At 37.1% G+C, this 21,067-nt stretch overlaps 1 protein-coding gene across 2 annotated transcripts; it reads right to left on the reverse strand.

Annotated features, from left to right (window-relative positions):
• Window positions 1-7,695: 7,695 nt before the first annotated feature.
• On the reverse strand, window positions 7,696-20,155 carry LOC122666213 ((S)-ureidoglycine aminohydrolase). 2 transcript variants are annotated; one of them, XM_043862364.1, is made up of 13 exons: window positions 19,991-20,155; window positions 19,775-19,903; window positions 19,541-19,628; window positions 18,165-18,241; window positions 17,070-17,109; window positions 16,835-16,901; window positions 16,089-16,174; window positions 11,576-11,657; window positions 10,495-10,551; window positions 9,731-9,769; window positions 9,522-9,592; window positions 7,864-7,917; window positions 7,696-7,778 (listed from the first exon to the last, which is right to left on the reverse strand). In XM_043862364.1, the coding sequence occupies exons 1-13, from the start codon at window positions 20,043-20,045 to the stop codon at window positions 7,709-7,711; spliced, it is 915 nt and encodes a 304-aa protein (XP_043718299.1). In that variant the 5' UTR covers window positions 20,046-20,155; the 3' UTR covers window positions 7,696-7,708. The 2 variants fall into 2 exon arrangements, with proteins under 2 accessions (XP_043718299.1, XP_043718298.1); XM_043862363.1 differs by having other exon boundaries at window positions 19,775-19,900; window positions 19,988-20,155.
• Between the last annotated feature and the right edge of the window lie 912 nt (window positions 20,156-21,067).

Here is a 21,067-nt window from a genome sequence, read left to right on the forward strand (position 1 = left end):
CGCAAGGATAATTAGTGTATGCTTCAAATTAGCTTACAAGCAACTTCCATTTTATAATCAATTGGTTCAAAGTGGGGTGGTCTCTTGTGGCTCTTATACTTGATAGTCAAAGCACCGACAGCCGATGTGGGATTACCTCAATACTAGCTATCTCTTAGGTGTAGGTCTTCTTATGGGTTTTGTCTTCGTGGGTGAAATGAGCCCATCATCGACGGAGGCCCAACGTATCCGCTCTGATCCCATATTAAGCTTCCATCTTAAAGCCAATTGGTTCAAAGTGAGATGACCTTTTATGACTCTTATACTTGATAGTCAGAACACTCATAGCTGATGTGGGATTACCTCAACAGAGATCAATGAGATTAACTGAACCAGATTCAACTTATTAAAATTCTAGTTCATCCTCTAAATTCATGACAGCCTTGAATTATTATTTAAGTAAGTAAAGTTGGTTGCAAACATGCACAACTAGGGTCAGCCACCCCAGTTAATTAAAAACTAATAAGTATTGTACCTTTAACAAATGTTCATTAATACTAGTAGATACTAAATCCAAGAGAAGTGATATGAAAAGTAGTTTCATGACTGTTTCAGTGCTCAATATCGTACAAGTCTAAAATTATAGCTACAAAATAGAATAGAGTTTGTCCTTTTTCCTTAATGAATGGCTTATAGATTCATGAAGAGGTGCAATTTTAAAGAATGTTAATAATGATTTACAAACATTGTATCTCTCAAATGACAAGGGAAAAAATCTATAATTACTACTAACATATTACTACATTGACATAGTAATTTCATGATTAATGGGCTACTTCTGATCATCTCCTCCCCACTTGATTATGATTACCAATAGAAAATAATCAATTTTGCATTTGGCATGTAATGTTGATCCTCAAATAATACATTCCATGATAATTATGCATACTTTAAATTAGCTTATAATCGTTTACATTTTTATCATTTTCAATCTTCTAATTTGATGTTCAACAATGGCTCTTTCTTATCCCTTGTCTGTCTTTTATGTCTTGGAAGATTACACATTGTTACAGAGAAGCAAATTCGGTTGCAAACTTTTTAGCTAAAAGTGTAATTAAACAATGGTCATCATTTTTTCAGTATGATCTTCAATCTTTTGTCAGATCTGAAGCCTCCCTGGATGCTAATGAGAGGCCAAGATTTCGGTTCCACTAACTTCTAATTTATTTTGAGATTTGTCTATATGTTGATGGCAATGCCGAAGGTGGAGTTTCAAATCTTCTTGTTTTTGTCTTCCTGTCACTAGTATGTCTAGATGTTAATTTTTATATTTTCATATTATTTTAATATATTCTTTGCTAACCTTTAAAAAAAAAACAGTTTTCTAACTGATGCATTAACTTGGTGGAAAACCAAAATGAATTCCTCTAATATTAGATAACTTTGATTGGTTGGCTTTATCTTTGGTATGCATTCTTGGAATGCATTGCATTCTCAGATGATAAAAATAGTCGTTTTTATTGCATGAGAATGTGAAATCCACCTAGAATGCATACCAAACACTGCCTTAGTTTCCAACGCTATTTGGACTGAAAGAAACTCCAGGCGTTATGAGGGAGTTTCAATGTTATTAAGTTTAGGCGAGGACCATCATCGATGCAAGCTGAAATTCATCCTCCAAATTCCACGGCAACCTTGAAAGTGATTATTTAGGTTTAGAGAGATATAATGACTATAGCTTTCAATCTAGCATGGTTGAAATTCTAACTACACTTTTCTTCATTGCCAATCTCTTTTCATGGACTTTAACAGTAAAGATCTTACATCTAAGCATGCTTATAACTTTCATCAGCCCCACTGTGACCAAGAAGGAGATCCCAGTCACCTAGGACTTAATTCAAGCAAATCTTTTACATGGTATGAACTGGAGTTGACAAAAATTGGGTCTCTGGATCAAGCAATTATTAATGAGTGGAGTGGAATCATTGAATAGAGTAGTATCTCTTGAAGCTATGTTTGGATGCCAAGAAAAGAAAACAAAAACATAATGAAACAAAAATCATGATGATGCAATGATTGTTTTATGTGTCTATCTCTTTCCTCAAATTCAATTTTTCTTTTTTCTTTTCATTTTGAGGAAGTGTTCTCTGTTTCGGAGTGTGGCTCCTGCACACGTGCGGAAGACAATGAGAGAGGGCATAGGGGTATCAAACGAGGCGTCATTTGTGCATTTCATGGAGGATGGGGTAGTCATCCCCCCCCCCTTCCTCCATTTGTCTGGGTGCAGGACACATACTCCCGAACAGAGTTCTTTTTCCCTTCCTTTTTTATTTTTTCTTTTCTTGACATCCAAATATAGCCAGTTCATAAACCCACCAAAATGATTGGTAGGTTCAACTCTAACATGGTCATTTCAAGACTTCACTCTAGGGAATTGATATGATTTAAGGCATCAGTGGATTGTTCAAAAGCAATTCTCTAAGTTGGTTATTCCTTTCCATCTTAATATACATATATAGGTTGGCCAAATTTTTAGCTCTACTTACCGGCCCATTAGGCTTTTGACCAAAAGAAACTTTCTTATGGACTATCTGGAAAATAATAATTAATCTCTTTCTGTATAGTTCCAGTAAAGCCCTCTCTAAACCCATTCCTTATTTACTTATCCAACTCCAAGTAGTACTCCTGTGAAAAGGTCAATATTCTGCTTGTGGGGTTTCATTGGTAAGATAATATCATCAAATCTCTAGGTAGAGTTTTGATTCTTTATCACATACAGAAAAGTGATAAAGATTGCCTGTCACAATGAAAACAACTGAATCAATTAGTGGTTTTCATTTCAAAACATGATGAAGTCACACTTAAATGTCATTTCTATTGCAATGTTGTGCTTATTTATGCAACAAAAGAAGCCCTAGCTAATATATTACTCTCAACTAGTTTTGGTGGTTAGAAGCAGTTACAGTTAAAGCATGAGATCATGTTCACCACTTAAGGCTTAAGCAAGTAAAGTACCATGAATTTGAGCTAGCCATGACTCATGCAACTATAGAAGTCATATATGACTCATACTGAGAAGTGTATCAGAAAGGACTATTGTGAACAAGTGGTCATGGGTTCAAGTCTGGAAACAGCTTCTCTGCGAGAACAGGGGTAAGGCTGCCTACATTATGACCCTCCTCAGACCCCACAGTGACAGGAGCCTTGAGCACTGGGTACGCCCTTTTGGGCCGCTATATAATGGCCTGCCACATGAGAGATCTCCCACAAATCTTACTACTCTTAGGGAGTTTGCAATGTTGCTACTGCTCAACCATGCTTATATGCTAAAGCAATATTATAGAAGGTTGCATCTATCTTGATAAATTAAATTAGGGTTCAAGGAATTAATGATATACAGTGTCGGTCTCAGTGCCTACCCCACTAATCAGGTCCCAACAATCTAATCCTTTTCTTACTATTACAATTTAACATAATATAGTATAAGGTTCACCAGATGAGTGCATCTCATAATCTCATCACAACATTGTTTAAATTATGATTATATGGATTAGATTAGGACTAATTTCTTTTTTTTAGGGTGTGATTTGTACATATCCTTCAATGGATTACAAGGTCAATGTAGGTTTTATACAGCAAAACTAGCCCAATCAAATTGATGCAATTACCCTACCTAAAACATTATTATTGGCCTCTTTAAATGAAAAGTGCAAGAAACTTTTTAGGGGGCGAAAGTGGTAGGCCAAGCAAGGTAAGATGGTGCCCTAAAGCAAGAAAATTATTAAGAAAATTTTAGTAAAAAGATGTTCATTCAGCCATGTTGGAAGAAAAAAGAAGGGGAAAAAAAACAAAGAAGATTACCCAATACAAAATAATAAAGGAGGTCATCACTCACTCTGCAAGTGTTTGATTATATTAATGGGGGTGGTCGATCAAAAGGAAGTCAAATCTTTGGTTAAAGGAAATTTCCTGACCTCTTCTTAATGCCACTAGCTAACTTTGTAGAAAGGGAATTAAGGGTCAATCTCAGTATTTCCTAATCACATTTTTGAGAAAGAAGCAATGCAAAGGGAACATATGAAAGGCATCCCACAAAGCAAAACAGAGGAAGCAACAAAAAGGGTTAATTAGTAGTGCCTTTAGTGGTTACTTCATCTACTTTAAGTGGACAAGCAGATTCCATGTAAGTGTTGGCCACTACTCTAATAAGAGAACTCTAATACGTTTCACAATTCACAAATTTCACAGAGAGTGATGTGAATCAGAGTAATCTAAAAAGAAAAAAGTGAAGAAGAAGAAGAAGAGGTTAAAATAAATAACAGTAAGCAAAGCTAGCCGACAATATGGAATGTGAGAGAGCACTTTGTGGCTTTTTTCTGCTAAGATTTGGAGAGCAACTTAATGGATTAACATCTCTATCTATTTCCTATTAGATGTCTCAGTCATTTTTTTGGGGCACGCGTGGTCATGGATGTTTTAGAGATTGTTTAGCCCCATTTGGTAGAGTAAAGTTAAGGGAAGTTAAAGGAATTAAGATTTCATTGGGTAAAGTGAAGTGACATGAGTGGAGTCATAGAAAAAAAGTGTTATGGTCTTATGGATAGGTTCAAAGGACAGATTGTGTAAAAAAAAAAAATAGTGTGTTTGGTAGTTTTTTATTTTTTATTTTTTTTATGAATGTGTAATCACACCAACCACACACCAATCTCAAAAGGTTAACCGACTTTTAGGACAGTGGAATGGCGGCTATACACAACACACACCTGATTTGGGACTAAACCCACACACTCCTTGTTTGATAGTGTTTTTGTAATGTTATGTTTAATTTCTTTTGATATATATTGCATGGGAAAAACTTTTCACATTGTTAGAGTGCAGTTTCTTCTCATGTAGAATTTTTTATTTATTTTAAAGGATCAAGTTTCCCTCCACCCACGATGAATGGGATCCCATTCACTGAGGGATGGGTGGGAATGGATATGTATCGGGAGGGTATTTTAGAACATACAAAAACCCTAGGATGGTGGGTGAACCGTCCTCTATGGGTAGAGGAAAACTTTATCCTATTTTAAATATGTGGGTTTCACATGATACTTTTTCAAGCCAATTGTTGGTGTAACATGCAGATTTCTCCCCACATTATCAGTGTGGTTTACCTTTTCCTTTATATTACAATATGGTTTCTTGGGAAGGATTGCAATTTTTTACGTGCTAGTGTAGAAAGTTTGCTCGTGTGATCAAGTTTCAAAAAATAAGATTCGAATAGGCAAAATCAGTTCATCTTGATTCTAATCATATTTTCTTCTTTTCTTTGTGGAATTGGGACTATACAATATTAATGCGGTTAAATTTTTAGGGTAAAATATTTACACAACGTTAGCTTAATTTCGAAATTACATGTGGACATTCTTCATAAGACTCCCATTACTGTAGCACCACCCCTGTAAAATGTCTCATATCCTCTTTATTTTTAGTGTTTTTCCATAATACCCCTCCTCCAAGACATGAAACTGCACACTCGCGCTGCAGGGAACCTTCTCCAAAAAATCAATACAATCTATCTCTTGTAGCTAAATTGTTAAAGGTCCAATAACAAGTTGGTCCACAATGGCCCAATATTTGTTTTTCTTTTTCTGGGATAGAATGGCCCATGGTCAGTAATTAGTCATTGAGGAATGCGTAAGTTAGTTGTTAAGTACTGGGGTAATGGATAATTTTCATTTCTGTTAGTTGCTATGTAATGGGTAATGGGTAATGGGTAATGGGTAATGGGTAAAGGGAAAGTTAAAAGTCTAGAATCATGCATCCTTTCACACTTTCTCTCCTTCCTCACATGTGGGCCCTGTATATGAACCTTGGGGCACCTCTCCCGTGCTCCCATTGGGTTGGCATGGAGATTCCATTCCATGTGGGCAGTATGATGATCCCAGCCCTTACAGTAATTGATCCTCATAAAAGATTAAGGGAGTTGATTGGAAAATGAGAAGCAAATATTAAAGGAAAAATCCTAGCGATCTGACAATAGATCGAGTGTAAGGGTGTTAATCGGTGCGGTTCAAGATGTGAAGGGTAGAAATCAAAATCGAATTGTTTATTAAACAGTTCCAATATCTCATATTCAAACCAATTATTAAATGGTTTCTGTTAAATTTTTTTTTAACGGTTTGGATACTCATTAAAATTACTTGACGAAGTGTAAATCGTTCAAGGGCCTGAGGCCCAGCTGGTCCGCCCACATGGGGTAGGCCAGCTGAGCCGAAAACGAGAGAGAGAGACACGAAGTAATAACAAAAATTAAGGATCGAGTTTTCCTTCAGCCAGGGTCAATGGAGTATCCATTGATTGAAGCCATAATGGATCACAGACAATGGGCTTGGCATTTTTTTTTCATATCCAATTTGTTAGTGAAGAAGTGAAACATCACTTGGGCTCTCTGAGCAAAGTGGTTATGCAACAAAAATGATTTGCATCCACCGGATTCCTGGGAAATTGTGGGACCCAGTTTTATACATAGATCCCAATCAAGCGGTTCCAAAGATGGGCTGAGACCCTGAATCTAGTTCGATGTGTCATCCCCTTCTCTTTTTCTCCCATGAAGGCGGCTTTTCCTCAAGTAATATAAAAGCAGAGTCTCCCTTAATTGGGGACCTTTGGCTTTCAAACCTTACACTTTTATGGTGGATCCTATCTGGGCAGTGTGTTTGGGCAGGGGATAGGGGGGTCATTTCCTCCCCCTATTAGATGGAATTGAGGAAATTGAGGAACAGACAAATTGAGGGGATAAAGATCCATCAGGGAAAATTATTTCCTTTGAATCAGTGATTCTATTACTTAGGCTTTCAGTAGTCAAAACAAGCTGAGCTTAGCGTAGGCCCAACGGAATCTCACGAGGCAGAATTAAAGCAAAGTAATGCAACTACACTCATGTAGTGGTAGTTCAGTGTCTGCGAAGTTCTATAGGTAAAATTGCAAATGTTTGGAAATAATTTTAAGATATAATTCAATATAGGTAAAAAGGCGGGCACGCCGCTGGCGCCAGGATGTCCAACATGTGTTATCCTCTCTTCTCCCCTTTGGAAAAAACCCTCTTACCCTCCTATATCTAGCCTTTTGATTGGTGTGTGCCGCTAGCTTATCAAAAACTAGCGGCATACCAACCCTCTCCCTTCAATATAAATAATCTTAAGAGAAAAGAACGCAACCTGGTTGGGCAACTCCTGCACCCATACAGAGGAACGCACGAAAGGACCACCCTGTCCCCCCACCCCCATGAAATAAAAAAATCCCAATCCCAAACAGAACTGTCTAATTGAAGGGGGAAGGGAGGAAGGGAAACAACAAAAAGCCCCAGGGATGCACCGATGCCAAATTTCACATCAATCTGACATTTGAACACAGCATTTTGCTACTATTTGTTCATTATTAATCAACTATTTCTCGGATAATTGTCAAGTAAAAAGGAAAATAAAAATCTGATACCTACTATGTTTAAGTCTCGCTCTTTCTTACTGCAGTATGATACAGACATACACACTGAATTGTAGAGTTGTTCACCAGTTCGCTTAAAAGTAAATAGACAAATGGAAAGCTCAGCCCAACCTTCTACAATTAGAAATTGTGATTCTATGGTTCTGACAAGTTCATACTGTCTTGAACACAAGTTGTTCTGTTGTCCTTGAAATCATATCATGAAATACAATTCTGTCTTGCATTTTGCTGATTGCAAACTTTACAATGGATTCCTGTTTACATCCTTGTAAATCAAATATCGGGACCGAGTTTTACCAAGTGCTGCATACCTGAAAACATAAGCAGAATATATTATGGTTTGCAATTCAACCATTCCATATAGAGATTTACAGATGGTAAGATATTGTTACTTACCACTGTGGAACAAATGGTGCCATCCAAATTACATCACCTGTTTGTATAGGGTACCTATTATCAATAGAAATCGAGAAATATTAGAAAATAGGGATGGAAGCAACAACCATTTCAAAAGAATAAGCAGAAGAGCCAATTTCCTAATCTAAAAGTAATATTTCCCTCAGCACATAAATCTCTCGATGAATGTGATTAGGAATCAAGAATAACTAGAGAACTTTTAGTAAGTGGAGCAAGATAAAACAGATATATGGACAAAAAAAAAATTTTAAAGGAAATGCATACATTAGCATACATCCATAAATGTACATGAAATTTTAATAAGGACAAGTATAATTGTTACAATCAATTTTGATTGTCCCCTCTTTTATCAGTTTGGCATGCAATAACAAAAGCATAATTGTTGTATCCTGGGGTCTTCCCTGTGTCTCCCTCCAAACCTTTGCCTCCTCTGCTAGAGGCTCAGGTTCTCTTGTGTAGTTGTAATTTTGGTTTTTCCTTCTCTCCCCTTGGGGGCTGCTGTAGTCCTCCTTCTCTTGGGTAATGAATTTATTTATTCCCCAGAAAAACACAAGATCTTTAAATGTGCAAGGTGGCAGGGTCAAGAGGAGTCTAGATATGTGATACTCCACCCCCACGCTGAGGGATATTTCAGCCAAAGAGGCCTTACTTGATGTGCCCATTGGTGAATCTTCTCTTGCCTCATTTTTACATAAAATTCCACCATCCAATTGGCTATGGACCTGACATGGACAAGGCCACTGTCCACTCCCCCAGCTTGGTTGGTTGGATATTTCAGTGTATTAGACCTCTTAGATGTGTCCATATACCATCAGAAAAGCTTGTCCAAATGGAAATAATGTACATTGAACACCTTTGTTTGTCATCATCAATATGGCTATCCCCCCAATGCTTCCAAAATTCAAGATTATCTTTTTGATTCTTAGGAGTGCATTTTGGCTGGAAAATCTTCATTCATGATACAGTTAACAGTGCCATTAAATCTGGCCGACCAGAGCAAAAAGCTAGTAGTCCCTTAATTAACAAGACAAACTTCTATATCATTCATCAAGAAGTAACTAGCATGATAAGAAGGAAACTACCATCAAATCTATCAATAAAAGTTAATAAAGGCAGTAAATTTCCTAATCTGAGATTAGGAAATACCAACTGGACCAATTGGAATGAAATATTTTTTTTGTCCCCTCTTAAACAGTATTCAGAAATGACTGCATTTTGGTGAATCAAGTAATCTACTGTGCAGAAGTGAAGTGGGAACTAGAAGAAGAAGATGAAAAACATGCAAACTTTTTCCATGGCACAATGGGACAATACAGGTACTATTAGAGGAGACAGTCTTGGCATTTATTCTCAATGATGCACATAAATTTTTCCATCGAGCTTGATCATTGGCTCATATAAGTATCATTGTAGAACAATAATGTGAGGGATCAGTTTTTTCCATCAGGCTCCATCATTTGCTGATATAACTATTAATTGTATAAGGATAATGTAAGGGATCCCTTTCTTCCACCCTCCCAGGTAGGGGATAAACCAGTTAGGACGCTTCAACTGCCAAAGAATATGCCTTGTAGAAACAGGTAGGTAAATGAACATGATTATCACAAGAAGTGTCATCTCTCAGATGACAATCTTACCAGGAATCACCCAAGCGATAGATGCCTTGTCCCTCTAAAAGCAACAAGCCATGCTGATTATAATGGACCTCCTGCAAAGAATAAAAAAGCAAACTCATAGAATTTATTTAGTTCACCTTTCCTGGCCAACATAAATATTATGCTGAGGAAAATGGACTCAGAAAACAACATTCAAAAAGCATTTCCTCTAGCCAGAAAGAAAAGCATACCTTCACATAAAGATACTCTCCAGGTTGGAAATCCATGATCTGGGCACACACACAGAATTTTCAGGGGCATAAAAGGAGTTGTGGGGAAGAAGTTTTGATGAGGCATAATCTCCAATTTATTCAGTCAAAGCAGGTCTACATTTATTTTTTTTTCTTTTCCCTCTGTGTCTCATTGAATAAAGAGGTCCAAGGTTTATTACTTTATTGAGTATACAACAGACACTTGCAAACAAGAAATTGGTTTCTTGCAGTATAATGTCGACGAACACAAGAAAAAACATGGAGAACAGCTCTCTGTCTCTCTCACCATTCTCTAGCCAACTCACTCCACAGTTTGTGAGTATCCATCCTGACACTATTGTCATTCTTCTCCTCGTGCTTTCAAATCGCCCTCTACCCACAATGGTTCCAGAATATCTATCTACATATTTTAAGGACCTGAAGCAGAGCTCCTATTCCTGCTTCATTTAATCCATCATTCACATTGGACTCAAATGACCTCTACCAATCCCAACCAGGATTCCAGATCAGCCACAACTAAAATTTAATTCAGGTCAACCACTTTCCAGAGATCTATATGATTTAGAATCATAGCTTTTTTTCAAGATCCCTTGGGTTGTATAGTGTTTAAGTTAGGTCAACCAAACTATGTCCTAAATGATACAAGCTGAAGAATTTGATTTGAAGATACTGAGCATGATTGTAAAAATGCAGAAGCATCAAATATCTAAGGAAATAATCATGTTAGGTATAAAGTGGCTCACATGGATATTGAAGTCATAAGGAGCTGAGGTAGGCAGTAGTTTCCTGAGCTCAAAAACCTGAGGCAGTCAATGTCAAGAGCAAACAATAGCATGTTATACCTAACAAACAAGGCATGAATTATTTTAATGGATAAACTAGGCAAAAATCTAAAAGGGAAAGAATAATAAAAATGATTCTAACAATGAAGCTTATATAAAAATATCAGGGTTAGAAGTTGTTGAATCGTTAGTAGAATATGAAACTTTTACGAAATTATTACTGGATTCAGGAAAAAGAAAATACAATAGATGGGGTTTCAAAATCTCAGAGAGAAATATCTACAAAAGAAATCCATTCTCCATAAAATATATTTATTTTGTAAAAAAATTCTTTCCACTCCATAAAAGAGGTAACCTTCTGTATTGCACGGTTAAAATCAACACCTGGGCTTCCAATCTAGGTGTAATTGGCAAAATTCATGATTCATGTTTTAGTGCATACCATGGTAAGTTGCTTCACAATGAAAGCCAGCACGGCCCTCATAGATGATGGGGTTTTACCCCTGTACAAGGCAATTAATTGGTTAAGCACATATGTATTGGAACTGTCAATCTAGAGCTAAAGTGATGAAGCCCAATCATCAAGACGGGACATGACCCTATGGTACATTGCCTCACCATGGAGCTGTATAAGTTCCTACCTTTTCACATAATACACATGAAATTTCATTTGCAAAAGAGTTTTCTCCAGAAAATTGAATTCAGTTTATCTGAGTCTGCTGCCTGTATAAGAGAGATCTATACATATTCCAAATGTAGCCTTTATGGAGTCTACATCTTTCTTGTGCAAAATCAAGGCCCACATACATAGAGTCTAGTGAAGACCACTATAAAATAGTGCAGACATAAATTTTGTTGCTTCATTTTCTTATTTCTGGAGGAATTCCTCAAGAAATCCAAATGGAAAAACTTTTAACATGACTGTGACAGAAAATTGGCCGCTAATTAAGCATGTGGAAAGTGAACATTTCTTATAAGTACATTTCCTCAGATCAACCTTGTGCTGACAGAACGAAGTCTAAAAGCATAGGAGGAATCATACCTCTCCTGGAGTCTCCAGAAGTTGCTGCATGTCCGTTGAACCAATAACGGGCTCAGGGATAAAACTTTCCAGATTAGCATACCTAGGTGTATGACAGACTTTCATGTCACTCCATATTAATAAAAATGATAGTAGAACAACAATACAGAAAATTGATTAAATGGAAACCTCTGACAAAAAAGGCACAAACGTTAATAAGTCCAAGGAAATACACAAGAAAAGTAAAAGACAATAAAATTATGAGTGAGGGTTGGGGAGACTGTTTGTCCAGCCAAAGTTGGCAAGAACATCAGCCATATCTGACGAGTATCAGCTTATCTAGCACCAAATTTTCTGCACAGGTAGGCCCTGCCATCCCTTCACATGTTTTAAGTTTGAGACCAAACTAACTTTTCCACAAGGCTAAGCAAACTAGCAAAGCATGGGAAATCAGTGGGAAAAGTTAATGTTTTGGAAAAACTAGGACAGATGAAAATAGAAGGGGAAAATGTCATGACAACTTAAGACATTTTTGTTCAGATGGCACACAAAATGTGACAAGTGGCCAATCCAGGATACCTATCTAAGGTTCAGATTGACCATATGAGCCCTCAATGAGGCTCAAATCATGCTGTCAATCCTACTCTATCTGGAAGAAAGTCATCCTAGAGACCCTTTTCATAAACATATTACATCAACCTCATTCAAACTCCAGCTAAGCATACAAAACAACAAAGCCTACCAGTTTGTGCATTGAGATCTTGACGCAGCTCAAATCAATTTTTCAAAGTAAACCAGAAAATTGAGAGAAGATGTGGAGAGCAAACACTAAGTTCATTGAGAATTCAAGCACAAAGATAACAAGGGTCAAAGAGACCATTTAATTCATGGGTCTCTTGAGGACTCACCCAAGTGTGGCCCTCTCTCGCTACTAGAGGACCTCTAACTCAAAATGGCGCTCAAAATGACACACCTAAAGTACAAAGTACACACATAAAAAAAAAAGTCCTTCATTCAAACCAAGATATATATATATATATATATGGCGAATTATTATTGTCACAAAGGTCTGTTATTTTCCAAATGTCACAAGGCATCTATTTTGCCGCGTGGATAGATGATATCTCCATTATGACCATTGGATAGAGTGGATATGGTCTAGATTAGCCACGTGTCAAATTTCAGAGTCTAATTCAATCAAATACCTCCTTTTCTATTCGCACACTTCCCGTGTATGTCTATACATGTGTACCAGTACTCTAGACATTAATGTGCACTCTCCCAACTCTGAGTAGGTAAAGACAGTTGAGATTAAGAAAAATATAAAAATGGAAGGCCCAAATTTATCTTGTGATTTTTTTGAAACTTCACATTTGATTGATACACAGATAACTACCATATATATATAGTCATTGAGGAAATGTTGGAAGGGCGCCTTGGGAGGGAGAGAGACGTTGGTGGGGGTGATGTGATGGGCAATAAATGCCAGGGGTGAGAGAGTGATGTCATCAAATGAAAGAGATGGAGAGAGGGAAGGAGAGTTGAACAGTTGATGCTCATGATGTCATGACTACATCATAAACTAAAATGAACGGTTAATGCTCGTGATGTCATGACTACATCATAAAATATAATAAATAATAAAATATGATCAATATAAGGCATCATTCTCCCAAGATGAGAGAAAACTAGTACTCGAGTTTTAGCGATTAATTCGACACCTTTCATGATCATATTGGACATTGAATGAAGAAGATCTATTTTGCAGATTCTGGTTGGATGATGGTGTAACCATGTTACAAAATCTAATCTCATATAGGCAGATGATTTTCTCTAGAATGTACTAGTTGCAATTGAGTAAAGGCAATCAACGTCACTAGACGCCCCTTTGTTGGATATGGAAATTATGCTGGCCTTGAAGCTCCTAAAAGTTAAGCCCTTGGATCCATAGAAGGCATGCAGGATGATGCATGCTCTAACTTGGGAGAACTTATATATATATATATATATATATTGGTATTAAAGAAGATAATTTTGATGTGCTTTACTTTGTGATTTTGGGTGTGCCATTGAGAGCCTCATTAGAGTTAGAGATCCTCTACTGGTGACTGGTGAGTGAGTCCCTAGAAGACCCAAGAGTTAATTGGTCCTCTCTGACCCTTGTTTTCTTGTATTTGGCTTGTCCATAATTATTAAACAAAAATTAGTCTTTGTTCTCCTACACTTTTCTCAACTCTCTAGTTTTTTTGAGCTGCATCAGATCTTCACTTACAGTTTTTTTCTTAATGTTTATATTAAAACAGTAACATCTCCTTTATTGGCAAAGATGAAGCATGGCCTATGACTCATTATCCATTTACTTTTTTGTCAGTTTTTAATAAATATCACCCATTTAGTGCTTACAGTTTTTCACCCTTAATATTAATATAAATACAGTAGCATCATCTTTTTTGAGGAGTTCGAATATGGATAAGGACTTTATAAGTTGGTATCTAGAGGGAACAGTAAGCTTTTCCAGAAATTCCAGGCAGATAACATGATTCTGGCCAAAAGGATAAAAGGAACAATAAGGGAGTACAGATTGGGCTGTGATAAAGAAAAGAAGTCACCTCGCCTGGAGGAATCCCAGTATAAGCTAACCAATCTCTCAACGAGGCAGGAGGTATTTATAGCCCTATGGCATACTGACATGTACAAGGTGACAAGAATATCTGTTGTAGCTCCAACCAGCATGAGTTTATTGAACCCAGTGAATCTACATCTAAAGTCTCATGGTGAATCGTATTATTTGACAAGGACAACAATGAAGAGCATGCGACTAAAAGTCCCTGATGAATGAACTGCAGTTCTTCATGCCTTGTACAACAAAGCCCAAACATCATGCTGCCATGTAAATGAGGAGGCAATCATCATGGCTTTGAGTCAGTTATAATGTCATTAACTTGCTACGCTAATAGCAGACTGCTCACATCATCTACACAAGTTGTTAAATAAGCCAAAAGCCTCATCTGGTCCAAGTGTCTACATCAATACCTCTGAGTGGCTAAACAACATTCAAATGATGTGGAGTTGCAATCTGGGGTTCAAGAAAACCCAGTTCGGATCACTTAGGGGCCCACTTAAGCAATTAAAATCCAAGTACATGAACCGATCGCAAGTTTGTAATTAATATAAGTCAAACTAACAAGAAAAAGGAATAAATTGCGGATAACTAATAAAGTTGTATAGAAAGGGCAAACTAGCAACGAAATAAAAATTAAGGGATAGAGAGGGATAAAGGAGAGAATGAGAGTTAATTCTGGGAAAACAGAAATAAGAATTAAAGTAAAACTCAAAATATGACCTCGGATAGAGACTATTGGAGGGCAAGGATCCATGTAGCAGACCCCCTTTAGCTGAGATTCTCCTGACTTACTGGGATGTGCCTCTTTCCTCTTACTTCCATCCTTTTTTTTTCTAATTTGTTTTGATGGATCCATGTTAGCCGACCCCATCAAGTTGGGATAAGGTTGAGTTTGTTGTTGTTGTTGTCAAAATATAGGGCTGTCTTCAACCTCAAGATGGGCTTCATATGGTATACCAGATCTGCTTCAAATGGGAGTTTCAATCGATAGAGCCCCTTTCAACCTGAAATTTCAGGTAGGAATTCGTAACACTCCGGCCTCTTAAGATCATCCAAGCACAACACAAACTCTAAGTGTTACTCCACTAAGATGATGCTGAAACAGCGCTGGCCGGTGATAGGGAAACCAACTCTGGTTTCTGGTTTCAATATCATACCAGGAAGGATTTTAGGGGACAAAATCCTAGGGATTAGGTCGTCTAGGGCAGAGGATCCTTCGCCCAAAGTCTCAATCCAAACTGATTAAACAAGAGTGAGATCAATCACTACTTCCTCAAACCTGTCCGTTGGGATGTAGCAGGAAACAAAGGTAACAGCGGGAAATGACAGAAGGATGAAGGGAGAGAAGGTTGGAAGTAGTATCAGCAAGGGAAAAAGAAGGTTTCAGGGTAAGAGATCGTACCTGAGAAGAAGGGGAAAAGGCTACATGGCCTCCATTGGCTCCACAAACATGAGAACTCCAATTCAAAATAATTTCATTCATCAAAACTGTTTTTTCTTTGGTTACAACCTTGAATTTAAAGAAAATAAAAGACTTCTAATTGTAATCTAAAACTGAAATCAAAACTTGACTCTAACTCTAAAACTGAAATAAAGATGACCTCAAACTCTATTTGCTATTAACAAATCTAAAAAGATAAAACAAATAAAATAAAATAAAATATTGCATATACCTCTAATTATTACCCCTACTTCTAACTGCATCATGTGGTCAACCCCTTTCGCAACCATACCAGAGGAAAAAAATAAAAAAGTTCATGATACAAGTGACAACTGCATATATGGGAATTGGGAAGAATAATAGCTTTTGTTCCACACAGCAAGAGTAGCTGATGTTTCACACTTCAGCAATGATGAAAGTACATTCAGAATAATAAAAGAAATAGAATAGGTATAACAAGAAGCAAAAACCTTCGCTCAAATACCACCAGAGTGGCTGATGTGTTAGACATAAGAGAATGTTCAAAACCAGCAGGAAGATATGCGTATGAATCCACCTACATTTAAACATATAACATCAGATATCTTTGGATCTTTATTCTGAAAAATAAGAGACGAACATCTCAGAACTGTTTAAATTGACAATTAAATGCATAAAAAACTCTTAACAGAAATTTACCAATCCACAAGAACATCTAGTGATGCTTTGTGGTAAATTTTTAAGGTAAATGTTTTCCTGGACAGAATCTAGTATAGAATCTACAGAAGGTCCACCTTGTTGTGGCACATAGAAGGTTAATGGTATGGTGCTGTTGGATATTTAGGAATGGTTTGGACTGGCCATATGTAAAATTTTTACTCAAATTCAACCATATACCCTCACATATATTGGCATTCCTCCCCCCCTGTATTTTCAGCTGTCCATTTCTTTCCAATAAGAAATACGAAACAGTTTTCCAAATCAACTATCAGAAAAATTGCTGCAGCACGTAGTTGATACATTTGAAGGATCCCCGAATACAGGGAAGCTGTAAAAACTGACTCATGTAGTAAATATGTCTGTTAGGTCTCCTCAGGACATTAAGATCATCATCAAAAAATATAATTCTTTTATCTCGCAAGTTGAACTATATTTGACACAGAGGGTAACGGGTAAGATTCAATAAGAAAGATGTGCATAAAACTATAAAAGAAACAAACCAATAAAGAAATCTCACCACCAGCCTGTGGTTCATCCCTGACATATTTGTTAATGTCACCATACCCTGAACCACGAATAGGAACCTGAATCATTCACAATATATCAACAACCAAAGCAGGTTAAAGGAAATAAGAAAGATAAGAATGCTTATGATCTGAAAATAGAAGTTAACCATCTAAAACATTTGACCATAAGTACAGCCAGCAAAGCAATCACATTCTGCAAATATGAATTGTGGAAAGTGCCATTACCTCTCGACATCTTTTGGAGGTAATCCTGACTTTGAATTTGCTGCATGGTCAAAGGTATAAATATAAATCATACAGAAGGGGAAAGGAGCAATCTCTTTCTGTATAGTTAAGAGAATGACGAAACATTCATATTTTCAACTGCCTTAGAGATGACATCACCGAAAAGAATTTACATTAACCACAATTAGAGATACATGACATGGAGTTATACATGCTCAAACACAGAAATGCTCAAGAATTTCTAGAGGCATTTTACTTTCGCTCGGAGTCTCCTAGTTTCTCACACCGACTAAACAAAAGGAAACCATGTGTCACCCACATAACTGCAACACTGTACTAAGAGGTGTTCTGGTTCAGAAGGGGAAAAAAAAGGTACAAATGATCTTATATTCAATCTTTAATAGTCAATTTGGATGGCCACAGATATACACTGAACAGTCTAGGAAGGTGTGAATGAAAGTGATTTATTAGAAGTTAGGACCACAAGATTCCTAGAACTTTTCCCTTGAAAGACCTAAAACCACCTGGTGTTGCATCCTGCTACTATACACCACTTTCATGTCACTGAACATACCTTAATGAAGACAAATGAAAGAGAAAGAAAACAACCATTTTGAAAAGGGTAATTATTAAAAAATAAAGAAAATTGCAATGAAGGGGATGTAAACTGGAAGAAGCGGTCTATTTTGTGAGGAGCTAAGGGCAATCAAAAAGGGTCAAGATATATAAAGTAGAACATAATGATATGCAGTCTGGATCGCATCAGTTTCTGCAGAAAGCCAGCACTTCATGACACATGCTCACATTTTAAGATTTCTAAATTTTAATCACATGATTTGGTTGATACTTGCAATTATGATATTATATAAGTGAAGAGACATTACTCCAAACTTCATTTTTTGGAAAATTGAAAGGCAATCAAGTCCCATACAAAACATAAAGAATATATATACTCTACAGAAACTTTTAATTGGACACATTTATTTGATGACTATTCAGGACAATCAATCACATATTGAGCATCCGTCCAATAGACCTGATAACACAGAACCACATACATTACAGAAATAACTAGCAGGGATAGTGATACAAGACCTTGCATCTTTGCTAAGTACATTACAAAGTGTGAGCCCATCGCCGGGGTGATCAGATATGCTCCTAGCGTATTAGTCCTGCCAAAGCCATGATGACATAAGATAATGTTGGAAATGTGTCCATCAAATCCATATTTATATTTTTTATTATTGATTATTTTGCATATTTAATGGGCAGATGTTTGTCCTTAAGTATTAACCTAAAGGTGTCCACAACTAGGGACAGAACTGGGCATTCTGTTCACATTTTGTCACACTGTTTGATCTCAAGAATGGTCATTCCGAGAAACAAGTGTAAGTATACATATCTGTGTATATTGAACTGGATCTCATGAGAATCTTAAATGGATCACTCTCAGTTGTATAAGGAATAAGATTCTCATTAATAGATATTAATTGGTCCCTAAAGCTGAGAGATCCTTATCGCTGCAGTTCAGCAGTTGGCTATTATGGGTTTTAATGTTCCAACGATTGATGCCTCTCAGACTATATATCAGTGCTTTGGATTCACAGCATTCATCTGTGAACGATAGAGACATTCAACATGAAATCCACTTCCCATATGGGATGAATATCAAGAGAGAGAATGCTTGGATATGATTGGACAAAATTATGGGCCCGGTGGCATGCTTTGTAAATAGTTTACAAAAGAATTTAAAATATTATATGAATAATGATTTTCTAAATGTTTAGGAATATGTAGGTGTCCAATCGATGGTTCATATTCTCTAAATAAGACATTCCAAGTGACTAGGTAATGACAATAATAATTTCCACGTTTGTGGGCCCATCATGTGATATTGCTAAGTGGAGGGACTTGATTGTATTTAATCTACTTCTATTGGGGGCATGTGTTATATCTACTTCTTGAATGCAAATATCTAATTAGGAATTAGAGATATTGTTAATCAAGGAATTTAGGTGGATTACCCAATGGGATCCCAACTTTTACCAATCAGAGCACAGTAGGGATTTTAGCAACGAAATTAGTTATAAAAATAGAGGTAGAGAAGGGAAGAAGGGTAGAAGACTATACTCTCTCTCCCGATCTGCGATTTGGGACCTCTCCTTTCTTTTTGGCTGTTTCTTCTAGGGTTGTGAACCCTAGAGATTTGGAGAATATAGTCTCCTTCATTGTTTTGTGCAAGGATATGCTTCGAGGAAAGTTGTGTTCCCTAGTAATTCTACTCCACTCCATGTGATGGATTAATGAATACTCTTAACTGTGCATGAGAGTGATCATAGTATTCATCAAAGGAACTTTTTTTTCAAAAAAAAAAAACGGCATAATCAATCAACAATAAATTCATAAATAACTTGTCTTCTATCCAAGATCCACTATAAGACCAAAATTAATCCCCTTATAAAAGGAATTACCAGTCAGGTAGGGGGCTGAAGACATGACTTTCAGGAGTAATAAGAGCATGATCCCCCTTATACATGCTACGAGTAAAACCCGGTAAGTCTGATCAGCAACAAAGCAAATCAAACATACGTTTAGTTAAAAAAAAAAAAAGATGAAACTAAATCCATGAATGTTAATTAGACTCGTCAGATTCTTATGAACATAAAATGCACAGCTCAAAGTTAGGAAGCATTGAAAGAAATGACCTTGAAGGTGAACAGGGGAAAGTGTAGGATTGGTAACTTTCCAATAGAGAGGTTGCGAGCTAGAATCTGTGTATGCAGGTGCGGCAGAACAGAACCCTTCTTCGCCAACAACGCATTTTAACATCCCTGGAGGAGTATTACAGTGAAGAAATTCAATAACTTATCCCAATTCCCAAGTAATGATTATTACAATACACAGAAAGAAAAAGTTACCCAAAGGAAGGAGCAGAGCGTTAAGAACACAGATTGAAACTATTAACGATTTCTGCATTGTGAAAGCTATGTTTAAGCTCTTCGTCCTCTTTTTTGCTGTGAACCTTGGCCCTCCTTCTGGAAGGGAAGCAGTGTATTGAAATCTGGAACCTGAAGCAATTCCTTTTTTCGATTGGTGAGGGAGGGAGGAAGGGGAGTAGTGAAGTGAGGGGGTTGAGTGAAGACGACAAGTAGTGGAACTCAGAGAGTCAGACTATTCAGTGGACAGCGGACGTGGCACTGGACAATTGAGCTTAAAAATGTTAAAAATAAGGGACGTGAAGTTGCTTTTGCCGGTGCTTACTCGACACGAACGTGGGATGAACGGCGGGGATCCCTGCCATGCAGTAGGTGGTCGTGGACACCCAATGCAAACCCTAGTATTGGCATGGAGCGCCCCTTATTTAGGTGGGGACCACTTAAATGGGGAAAAATTGAACACACTAGTTATGCAATGTTGAAAAAAAAAATGTGGCAGTTATAATTTTTGGGATAGAGAAGAGGGGTTCAATGTTCCCATTGGCCATGTTTCAAAATTTAATGGTGAAACTCAGTGGTATATATCTTTACTATCTTTTGTAGTTTTGTGGTTTTAAAGTTTATTTTATAGCAACATCAATTTTAATAATAGAATTTTTTAATTGTCATCCTTTATAAAAAGACACATGTGCCCCCTTGTTTTGAGGAAGAGAGAGATAGACATATGGGAGTGCTGGTGTAGGCCACACTTTTGGACTGAAAACTACTTTCCTTTGTTTTATTTGGCAAGTGATATGAAAGAAAATGCAATTTGGATCCTCTACTGCCGAGCTACCTGGCAGGACCCTACTGCCAAGACCCCAGCAAGGCGGTCAGTCATTCCTTGCCTTGCTGTGTCTTGGCCCTAGGGCCCTGCCGGACAGCTCAGCAATAGAGGATCTAAATGAGGGCCTTACTTGTGAGAGAAGGTGGAAAAAAATACATCCTCTTCCACCAATGTCATGTTTGGTTGGTAATATAATTTAAACACATTATCTATCCATTTGAGGACAACATGATAAA

Source organism: Telopea speciosissima, chromosome 6 (genome assembly GCF_018873765.1).
Source record: "Telopea speciosissima isolate NSW1024214 ecotype Mountain lineage chromosome 6, Tspe_v1, whole genome shotgun sequence".
In the NCBI taxonomy this organism is placed as follows: Eukaryota; Viridiplantae; Streptophyta; class Magnoliopsida; order Proteales; family Proteaceae; genus Telopea; species Telopea speciosissima.

Coding starts and splice junctions, on each gene's coding strand:
- LOC122666213 (XM_043862364.1), bottom strand. CDS start 20,045: ATGCAGAAATCGTTAATAGTTTCAATCTGTGTTCTTAACGCTCTGCTC. Junction 16,175..16,834: donor GGATGAACCACAGGCTGGTG/GTGAGATTTCTT, acceptor GTTTAAATGTAG/GTGGATTCATACGCATATCT. Junction 7,918..9,521: donor TATCGCTTGGGTGATTCCTG/GTAAGATTGTCA, acceptor TATTGATAATAG/GTACCCTATACAAACAGGTG.